We start from the raw sequence: 11,958 nt of genomic DNA, 5'->3' as shown, positions 1-11,958 counted from the left end.
CAACAGCTTTGACCAATGCCTACAAATGTGTTCGGGAGGAAGGTGTATCAGTATTAAGAGCCTCAAAAATATATGGTGTGCCAGAAAATACTTTAAGGGACAGAGTTGTAGGAAAAATTGATCCTGAAAATTTTGTAACGGGTTCCAATCCTTTGTTTAGCCAGCTTGAGGAGGCCTTTTTGGTAAAACACTTTCAAACCATGGCTGAATATGGATATGGCTACACTTGTCAAGAATGTATTGATATTGCAAGTGACTTTGCAGTAACCCTTGGCAAAAGGACCAAGACTCAGACGTTATCATTTCATTGGTTAGAGGGTTTTAGAAGTAGGTGGCCAGAAATGAAAAAGCTGAATCCCAGGTCATTAGAATATGCACGGGCTTAAATGGCAAAAGAATCTGTTGTGAATAACTACTTCGACAACTTAGAGCAGTGTTTAAGGAAACATGACCTGCTCGACAAGCCACATCTTATTTTTAATGTGAACGAGAAAGGCCTTACCTGTGATCATAAGCCCCCTCCTGTTATTGCAAGGGCAGACCATTACCCTCCAGCTGTCACATCTGGCAAAATTCAGACTGTCACGCTTATTGGATGTGGCAGTGCTAGCGGTTATGCTTTGCCACCATACCTTATCTTCCCAGGTAAAAGACTTCTTCCAGACTTACTTGAAGGCAGCAGTCCGGGGGCAACAGGAACTATGAGCGAGACCGGTTGGTCCAATTCTGCAATTTTCCGAGATTTTATGGAAAATCACTCTCTGAAATATATTCCAGGTCGTTCGGATGAGAAGGTCCTACTTACATTGGATGGCCACCGTTCTCATATATCAGTAGGATTGGTTGACTGGGCTAAAGATAACAATATTATTCTTTTCATACTCCCTGCACACACAAGCCACCTGCTACAACCCTTGGATTTAGCTTGTTATGGCTCTTTTCAGCATATTTACAATTATGCATGTCACAAGTTAATGCGCGAAACAGCTGCAGCTATTACAAGATACAATATTTGTGCAATTGCTTGTAAGGTATATCACCAGGCCTTGAAACCAGAAAATTTGCAGTCTGGCTTTAAGCGTGCTGGTATTTATCCACTTAATAAGGAAGCTGTACCAAGACAGGACTTGATTCCAGCAGAACTTTACACTAGTGATACTGACTCTGATGCAACTGTTGAAGGTGGTATTTGTGTGGATGTAGCAGATGGGTATAGCATGTTTGCAGGTAAGGAAAATGACCTTAAAATGAACAAAGCAAAGTCTACTGCAAAGAAAACTAACAGGAGAAATGTAAGTAACATTGTAGCTGGCAAAGAAATTACTGACAGCACTGTTCATGCAAAATTAGCTGCATATGAAAATGAAAAATCTATGCCAAAACCTGCAAAAAAGTCAAGTGCCACTGGAAAAAAAAATGAAACTTACTGCACAGACTGTGAAACCAACTATAGAACCATAACCTGGCCCTTCCCATATAAATCTTGCCAGTAGTAGTTCTACCTCTTCAGATGAAGATGATGATGAAAGTGACGAGTGTTGTGTTTGCAACTTATTCACACCAAAGGAAGTGTCTGGTGCCACATCTCTTATTTTCACTAAGTGGGCCCAGTGTGATGGTATGATTAACGGAAGGCCATGTCTGCACTGGACTCATCTTGCCTTCTGCACAGAAGTAAGTGTGGTCAGAAGAGGATATAAGTTCCTTTACCCACATTACAAGGAAGAAAAATGAATAAACATTTAAAACAATTGTACATAAGTTATGGAGTTCAACTTTTTAGACTGTTACTTGTTTTTATAAACTTTCTCATGTTCTTATCTTAAGTAAATTTGACTTACAGTGCACCAGAACCTATTAATAGACTTTTGATATGGCCTAACTGTAACTTTTAGCAAGGAATTATGGGTAGATGTAAGCCTCGAAATGAATGATAGTAAGGAAAAAATGGCGGCCACCTGTGATACCAGTAAACAATTGACATACTTATTGATTATGAAGCCATAAGTTTGATAAATCTTATAACAAATCAGTGGAAAATGGATTGATTTTCATTGGTAAGTACACATATAAGTTCCTACATTATATTTTATTCCTTTTTATGGAGACAAAGTCTTATGGTCGCGAATCGCGGGTGAACGAGGATACAATGCTTAATACACATACAAATAATAGGAAAGTGTGAAGTCTGAAGCATAGGTGGCAGTATCGTACCTAGGATACAGTATGGGTCCATGAGCCATACACACTTCAATATATTACAATTACATGTATAATGTTTTCTTAGAAAAAAAAATGCCAAAAAATAATTTTAAATTTTTTTTGCCCCTGTGGCAATGAGCCATTAGAAAGGTATTTATGAGCAATTGGACATGTGCATTGCTTCCAAGTCCGTTATTTTTTTTTCCAAAATATTTCTGTATCAATGTTTGGCCGTCATTTAGGCAAGTGAATATTCTTTCAGAAAAATCTTACTTCATAACCCAGTTCCAAACCGTTTACGCACAACGAGCGATCAACGGCGTACAAATGGTAGTTTTCGCTCTACCTGGATAGATCTCACACATTTTTTGCACAAACGTCTTCCCCCTAAAACACATCAAGTACACCGTGCCAGTTAAAAATAGCGTAACAATGCACATGTCAAAATGCTCATAAACACCTTTCTAATGGCTCATGGTCACAGGGGCAAAATATTTTCAAAATAACTTTCTTTTAGTTTTTTTTTCTGAGAAAACATTATAATTGTATTATATTGAAGTGTAAATGGCTCATGGACCCATGCTGTATCTTAGGTACGTTACTATGGAAGAGCATTAGTGCCAGGTGCGTTTTTGTATTAACTCGAAATTTCGACTAACGTAGATCTCGAAATTACCTAAGTTACGTAAGTCGAATTTTCGAGTTACTAGCCCGAAATTTGGACTTATTAACTCGAAATTTCTAGTTACTAACTCGAATTATCGACTTGCGTAACTCGAAATTTCGAGTTACTATCTTGCCCTTTATTCGCAAAATTTGAACGTCCGTCCGTCTGTCAAAGGCCAAAAATGTAATGGACGACTTTTGACTCTTCAAAGTGGAATCATCTATATACACATCTATATATTGTACCGAACATGTAGGGACTTGAACATATACTACCATACATCAATGTATGACCTACCATAGCCTCTAGAGCTACTCCAGATTTCAAACTGTATCCAGGATATATACCCTCATTTACATGTATAATATGTTCATGTGTTAGGGGCTCGAACTAGGTCGAAAACCTTCCAGATATGGTCAAAATAGTGTAATATTCTAAGTTTGAATACTTCCCGGTCCCCTTCTATGACCTCTCCTCAAAATCTAGATATGTCCCGGTACCAAATCTTTGTTAGATTCATAACTACACTTTCATTTAGGTATGTCTATATTTCATTGACATATGGGCTCAAACTAGGTCGAAAACCTTCCAGACTTAAGCATGGTTTAGGCACCCGAGGTCTACCTCAAACATAAAAGCTGAGAAGTCGCCTGTGTCGGTGCAACGTTACACCCAACAAATTCATGGTTTAAATAAAACTATTTTCTATGAGCAAACTCTGCCATATGACCCTGTAGGGCTACCCAATAGATACACCAGGTACTTAATCTTGGCCTGGACCTATACATCAACGTAAACAATTGTAATTAGTAACTCGAAATTTCGACTAAGTATCTCGAAATTTCAAGATACGTAACTCGAAATTTCGAGAAATTAACTCAAAATTTCGACTTAGTAACTCAAAATTTCATGATAATTAACTCGAAAATTCGAGTTAATAAATAACATACACCTAGTACTAATGCTCTTCCGTATGTTACTGCCACCTGTGGTCTGAAGTGTAAAGTTTGAGGTCTGAAGTTTGAAGTGTGAAATTTGGAATGTGAAGTTTGATGTGTGAAGTATGAAGTCGGAAATTTGAAGTGTGAAGTTTGAAATGTGAAGTGTGAAGTCTTAAGTGTGAAGTCTGAAGTTTAAAGTGTGAAGTCTGAAGTGTGAAATTTAAAGTGTGAAGTCCTTTTCGGCATTTTTTTTCTATTTTTTAAAACAATCTCGAATTACCGAGATTGGACATAATGAAGTATAATGATTATGGATGAGTTACATTTGACTCCGAAGGCAGACTCCAAAGGTATAATTTGAATGAATATAGTAGATTATAGTATACTTTAAGAGAATCAAAGCCATGAAAGGACTGATTGCCAGAGCTTATTGAGTGATATTTCAACCGATACACCTGAAGAATCAGCATTTCATTGTGCATAGACCTGTCATGATTTGAACAATATTGGTAGAGATCCACTAGACAATGCTACATGCCAAATATCTAAGCTCTGTGCATTTTGGTTCAGGACAAGAAGATATTTAAAGGTTTTCCCTCTACAACTCTATGTAAAACAGGTTTGGGCCAATTTCAACCCTTATCCTAACCTTAAACCCATAACCGCCTCGATAGCCTAGTGGTAGAGCGTCCGCTTCGAGTGCGGGAAGTCGAGGGTTCGATCCCCGGCCGCGTCATACCAAAGACGTGAAAAATGGTACCAGTAGCTCCCTTGCTTGGCGCTCAGCATTAAAAGGGAAACTGGCCTCTTCTCTCATAACCTCGTGGCGATGGATTCCATCAGGAATGAGGTGTCGAGAGTGATTAATATAAGTTGTAGAACTTCCTCTACAATCGACCTAAAATAAATTATGTATAAACTAAACCTAGAGCCCAGCATTACTCATTTGATATGCTCGAAAAATAGTACCAGTTGCTCCCTTGCTTGGCGCTCAGCATGTAAAAGGAAACTGGCCTCTTCTCTCATACCGAACGATGGATTCCATCAAGAATGAGGTGTCGAGAGTGATTACTATAAGTTGTAGAACTTGTTTCACAATCAACCTGAAATAAAACTAACCCTAGGGCGGAGTGATTCGGAGTTAATATAAAGTTCCTAATTATTCTAGAATTCGTTACCTTTTTTTTCTGCTTTTGTTATTTAAAATAGTAGTTATTAGTTGCTCACACAATATCAAGATTATGAAAAGATAAATATGGTACTAATTTTACACGTCCAGAATATTTGTGTGTCACATAGAAATAGAAGGAAAACTCAAACGAGGCGATGTGAAACTTGGTAGTTGATTGAGAGCAATAGCCTGTTGCTAAAGCACTGGCTAAAAAGATATTAAAAAGGTTTTCCTTTTTATAAGTCCGTTGAAAGCATTGTCCCTCGGATGGGATCAATTTTGAATCCAGTGGCATAATTTGAATACTTCTAGTACTAGAAGACCGCTAGGTAATGCCACACATCATATATATAATTTTTAGGCCTTTCTGTTTCACACATGAAAATTTTTAAACATATTATTCTTTCGTGTACCATGGCAACCAGATTTCTCATTTAATGGAACTATTCAGGGATTAAACAATATAAGGTCTATCACCAAGAGAGTCAAGATGCCTTGGAAAGAGTTCGCAAGATATTGTTAAATAAGATAAGGTCATAATACATGTATTATTGCTTTGACACAGAAACTGTCACAGAAGTAGCCTCACTAGGCCAATAGGCATACATCTATTGCTGTTTTGATGTCAGAGAATCTGTTCATGAGTCTCTTAATTTCAACCCACTTGAGTTAGTGTTTGGACAGTCTGTTAGAGGACCATTAAAACTTCTTAAAGAGATTTTTTGTGACGATTACACTTATTCAAATTTACGTAAGTACGTGCGTTACTTCAGAAGTGAGTTGTCAAATGCGCGCGAGGTAGTTCGTTTTAATCAAGGTAATGAAAAATTTTTAAACCTGGATAAACGGTCATTTCTCTTTTTCATATCCCTAGATAGCCTCTACAGACACGACACTTTACCATTGACATAAAAGAAGGCGATTTGAATTATGTTATAAATACTCCTGGGAGACGTAAGCAGAAACATATGTGTCATATTTACATAACAAAAATGTGTTTTGACAGAGATAAGTATTTGTCTAAACCAGTGATATTTCTTCATTCTGGTCCACACGATGAGTCAGACTATGCAACATTGAAAAGTCTTATCCTGGTCCATCAAAGGTTTAAAACTTTGACATTCTGAAACACTAGACCACCTGGAACCATCAAAAAACGGAAAAATGAAACACTTGATATTCCACAAGGATTGATAAAATTTTCAGAAGTGTTACTGTAGAAGACTCTTAACCAGTTGAACAACATTCATCTCGAACGAATCTTTTAAACCAACTTTGTCTCAGCGATGAAGTGAAATATTTGTTAGACAATAAGTTTGTTGAACCAAGCCAGAGTAATTACAGTTCATCGGGTATTCTTGCGCCAAAACAAAATGTGCACAAATATCGTAGAGTGAACTCTGTGACCAAAAGCAAACCTTTTTCAAATGAATGTATAGACAAGATTCGAAAAGTAAACTATGTGACGAAATTTGATCTTCTAAAAGGATTCTGCACGTTCCACGTACTGACAATGCGAAACAGACAATAGCTTTAGTTACGCCCGATTGCTTATACCAATGCAAAGTTATGCCATGTTGGACAAATAACTAGTTAGCTACGTTAAGCGGTTTATAAAGATGTTGATATCTGGTATATTATCTGGTCTAGTCGGCTTTAATGTATACATTAGCATGGCCGTCATATGGAACAATCATCCATAGGTAGCAAGGACATTCTTCGACCGACTCACTGACTCAAAGTTGACAGTAAATCTTGCTTTAAAGTGAATTTTGTCATGGGATTAACTTGTTTCGGCCGTGGTGTGGGACAGGTTTAAGTACAGCATACAGAAGTTTAGGTCAAAGCTACTGCCAACATGTAAAACAAATTTATTATCGATTATTCTCTTGGCATCAGATTTTGACAAAACCTGAGTTAAGATGTAAGAGATTTAAATGAATCATATTTTTGTGTTTGGAAAAGGGCCTTTACTTTTATGTTGACTTGAGTCTAGTGTCAATTAGGAGTTGTTCCCCTTACATCTTCTATAGTAGGAATCGGTACAGTAAATTGTTTGACAATATTCCTGCATGGAGGTTGCTAAAGATCGCGTTTCATTTTTGAAGTACTATTGTATATACAATTCGGTTCTGCATATTCTCCTTTTGCATTTTAACATAGTAAATTTCTCGTTGCAAAGAGTTTAAATCCAGATTTAACTCGATCTTGACTTTTCCTTTACCACTTTTTCATATTAAAGACCGTATTCCCCAGATCGTCAACTCAGAAAATGGACTTAAATCTAAATTCACTTTCGCGTAAGGTACGTAAGTTGAGCCTAAAATGCTGTTAATACAGTTGAATTTAGAACCAGAGTAGGTTTAGATTTATGTTACATTTGAAAAGTGTTTACTCTATAACGGTGTTGTTTTTATCTCTTTAAACCGGAATAAGCCCGCCCGCTTAGCTCAGTAGGTAAGAGCGTTGGTCTACGGATCTCGGGGTCGCGAGTTCGATCCTCGGGCTGGGCGTATGTTCTCCGTGACTATTTGATAAACGACATTGTGTCTGAAATCATTAGTCCTCCACCTCTGATTCATGTGGGGAAGTTGGCAGTTACTTGCGGAGAACAGGTTTGTACTGGTACAGAATCCAGGAATACTGGTTAGGTTAACTGCCCGCCGTTACATGACTGAAATACTGTTGAAAAACGGCGTTAAACCCAAAACAAACAAAATTAAACCGGAATCGCCTGTCCCGTCGTCCCTCCAGAAGGCCGTCGCCTTTTGAATTGTTTTAAATTGATAAAATGCTAGTCAAGTTTGAGAATCAACGGAAAAGCATTTTATCAACTAAAACATGACATAGAATATTGTAAACTGGTGCATATAATTTGCCAACAAGCCGATGATGCTTTCAGCGTTCCTGCTTTCTCAAAAAATACAGTGGCAATTGTTAACTGCATGTTGCAAATAGCGTCTTAAACATATATATCATCATCTCCTAAACATATTTCATGAAAGCCGCGTTTTCACCATCTGAGTAGAAACAAATCGCAGTCTACAGGGAATACGCCCCATCTCCTATCAGATGCATTTTGTTTGTCTTTGTTACTTTTGTAAAGAGGGTGCAAACTGGATGTCTTCAAGACTCTAGAGTCATGCTGTTAGTTTATACTAATATATTCCGAGTCGATTGTGAACAAGTTCTGCAACTTGTATAAATCACATTCGACACCTCTAATCTAAAATTCGACAACTCATTTCTGATAGAATACATCACCATAGAATAGACGCAAGTTTCCCATTTAATGTTAAGTGACAAGTAAGGGAGTTACTGATATCCTTGTCACGTGTTTTGTATTACGCGGCTAGTGATCAAAATCACGGCTTCCAACACCACGAGCCATCAATGACACAAATATTATCAGAAATCACTTTCAAATCATTAAATCTACGTTCCGTTTGTTTTTTCTTCTGTCGATAGTTTGATAATTGAACACATTGCGAATAACAAAAAAAGCAGTGAGTCCTTTTCGGCAAACATGTCTGCCATCATTTGCAAAGTTAGTTGAGTGGCTGCATATTTGATAAATATTACATTGCAAATAAAAATAATAACACATTGATTCATCTTAAACAAACAATCCTGCAAGCGTTTGCTAAGTTCAGTGACTGGATATTTGATAGATACTGACCAGCTTTTCTGTGGAAGTTATTGATCAAAGTTGACGGTGTGATAACAACCTTTCAAGTATGTCACTTTTCATTCGGCAGCAAAACACCACCGGTGCAGTATATAAATGATTTGTTCGATGTAGCTTGTTATTCTATGGTGGCATATTTCTGCATACGATAGCCAGATAAGTTTCGCGAAAATATATCGAGTTTTCACGAAAAACAGAAATTTGTTCGTGAAAACATAAAAGCTTTTCACGAAAAGAACTGCAAATATTAAATGGAAAAAGATTGCGTTAGTGCCCACTACTGCATAGGAAAACCAGATAAGTTTCGCAAAAATGGACTAAACTTTCACGAAAAACGGTAAAGTTTTCGTGAAAATAAAATGTTTTCGCGAAAATAATATTTTATTTTCGAGAAAACTTTATCGTTTTTCATGGAAATTTGGTCCATTTTCGCGAAACTTATCTGGTTTTCTTATGCAGAAGTGGACACTAACACAAATTTATCTACTTAATATTTGCAGTTCCTTTCGAGAAAAGCTTTTATGTTTTCGCGAAAAGCTTATATGTTTTCGCGAATTTTTTTATGTTTTTCTTGAAAACTCGATACATTTTCGCGAAACTTATCTGGTTATCGTATGCAGAAATATGCCACCATATTATTCGTATTTCAGGAAAATTGTACATCAAACTGTTTCTGAACCGGTTTGAAACCACCAAATACCAAACCAAACCTGGTGTGTTGCTAAAGATATGCCAGCCCCTGAGGCATACTGAGCCTCTCAATTTTTTGCCAAAGATAAGAAAATAAAGATAATAATTACAGATTTTATTACTTAGAAAGTCGGATGGTATCAAAACTATGGTTGACTGCAGAGGATCGGCAGATTGCATCCTGTCCGATTGATTTTGATGCACTCACAGTAAAAATCGTTTATGGGCTTGGCTTATTTTCAGGCAGGAAGAGAAAGTAAATAAATATTCTGACCTCAGCATTAAAGTAAACAAATGGTCTGGTCTTATTTCCAGAAATGGCACCGTAGAAACTTCAAAAATATTTGCAAAGGTCAATAATTGTCATATCCTACAGTCTCCTAAATAAAGTGAGTTTGAAAGAAGATATTATGATTTTTCTCCTACATACAACGGACAGAGGGAAATGATTTTTGTCTTACAGTTTTCTTAGTCGTGCCCTAAAAAGTTAGGCTCTTGTTGCTCTGACTTCAGACAAGTTGTTGAGTACATTGGTGTAAATATACCTTAAATTTACCTTAATTTTATGTTTAGCTTTATTTATCTGTTATTTTTACACTAATGTTAGAGCCTTTCTCTGCGGGGATTTTATTAACATTGTGTTGTTTAACTTGTTGAAAATAGGGTAAGTGCGAGGGTAAATGCGAGGTTGGCATGTCCTAAACGCGTTTAAACCTCCAGTTACTTTTATATAGGTAACTGACCGTTCCAAGACGGTGCCCCTATTTCCAACTTGTTTTCACTCTGTCTGATATTTTATATTGCGTATGTTGTCTTGTTTGATGCTTGCATTTAACTGTCCGTGTTGTATTTTGTGTTGAGTATGTAATATTGTTTATTGTTAGCATTTAATTAACATTGTCTTGCATAACTTGTTGAAAAAAGGGTAAGTGCGAGGTTGGCATGCCCTAAAAGCGTTTAAACCCCCAGTTTCCTTTTTTAGATTACTGACCGTTCCAAGGCGGTGCCCCTATTTTCAACTGGTTGTTTTGTCTGTGTTGTATTGTCTGTTGCGTATGTTTCTTGTAAGCGTTTTTCCTCCGCCTCACTCCCCTTATTGCCCGCTCCTTTCCCTAGCATTTACGCTACTTTTTGCATCCCCTCCCCCTTTAGTAAGTTTTCGTGGCTCCCCTTTGTTTTGACAGCCGAATCCTAAGACGGTACTTCATTGTTTTTTCCTACTTGTGCGTTTGTATGCTTGTGAGTCTATGAGTCTATGTTCAACTTTCCCCTTCCGGTTCCTCCAAAACACTCCCCCTCCCCCCCCCCCCCCCCACGACCCCTTTTCGCCTTTTACCATTTCCCTCCCCTCCATCAATATTTAGCCTGAATTAATATGTACTTGTTGGATGTTTAAAGCAACCCGTCTGAAATATTTTTCCATTACAGCTTATTTTTGTTGTTGGCAAATGCGTGGCTCTGGGGCTGTGTTTTTGGTGCTCTGTGCTTCCGAGAAATCTACCCTTACCTATTATCTTTTTTCAGTTAAAATATGTCATAGAATTGTCATTCATTTTTGTTTGTTCCATATCCCACAAACACTAACCAATACATTATAATGGCGTCAGTACCAAAAAGTTTATCCTAAAATCCTCGAAAAGAATCTTTAATATTTATTGGTTTGCTCTTAGAATTCATTCTAGAATTTTTTTCATACTTAAGGTTCTAAGGATCATTTAAACAAATATGACAACCAACATTATTTCAGGCAAAAAGGTCTAGCAGTTAAAAAAGACAATGATGAATATCGAACAGGTAATGTCACGTTCCTAGAACGCAGCTTCCGTACCAACAGCCCGTGAACGTGTACGCGACAAGCACACATATACAGACACACACGCACGCTCGCATAGTAAGCAAAGGAACACAGCTGGGCATCACCTTGGGGAGCTTAAACCGGTTTATGGTGCGCACCTAACCTCATTCCCACTCGCACCATGTTCAGACGTAACAGGTAAGTGTAAATCTAAGGAATCCCTACCAGTTGAATCCTTAATGCAATGGCAACAAAATGGCATGGTATGTAAAATGCACAAATGCTCTAGTAAGTTTATATAGAAGACAAAGCATATGAATCAAAACTGTATGTACAAAAGGTTGTACAGATCAGCTCACGCGGAAAACCCATTCTACTCGATCCTCGGAGGATGGCCAAAACGAGTACCAAGGCTCAGACTCGAAGTTTCTTCGAGTCAGCCATTTTCCGTCAAGGAATTTCGCTATCTGACTCCGAGGATTAATGCGAAGTAACTCGAAGGAAATCCTCGAAGTGACTCGAGATGAAATCCAATTAGTGGAATACACACATACATTTGTATATTGGTTTCTTTTGTTTCCGAGTCACTTGACGGAATTCCTTCGAGTGACTCCGAGACGAATAATTAATTACCTATACAAATTTAAATGAGCCTTCGAGTAAAAATAATATTGAATTGTAAATAAAAATAATACTGAAGTATGTATCTTACTTTAAGATAAACCAAATTTGTTCTGTTTACTTATGATATTTTATTTCTTTTTGAGTAGATACGGCAGTAGTATTTTTATCCTATTTAAAATT

At 37.3% G+C, this 11,958-nt stretch overlaps 1 protein-coding gene across 1 annotated transcript; it reads left to right on the top strand.

Annotated features, from left to right (window-relative positions):
• The first annotated feature begins 386 nt into the window (after positions 1 to 386).
• Positions 387 to 1,734, top strand: LOC123546012 (uncharacterized). Its single transcript, XM_045332200.2, has 2 exons — positions 387 to 1,227; positions 1,511 to 1,734. The coding sequence occupies exons 1-2, from the start codon at positions 387 to 389 to the stop codon at positions 1,732 to 1,734; spliced, it is 1,065 nt and encodes a 354-aa protein (XP_045188135.2).
• Positions 1,735 to 11,958: the final 10,224 nt, after the last annotated feature.

Source organism: Mercenaria mercenaria, chromosome 9 (genome assembly GCF_021730395.1).
Source record: "Mercenaria mercenaria strain notata chromosome 9, MADL_Memer_1, whole genome shotgun sequence".
Taxonomy (NCBI): Eukaryota; Metazoa; Mollusca; class Bivalvia; order Venerida; family Veneridae; genus Mercenaria; species Mercenaria mercenaria.
The sequence above is the reverse complement of the archived record's forward strand: the minus strand, read 5'-3'. Positions and strand labels throughout refer to the sequence as shown.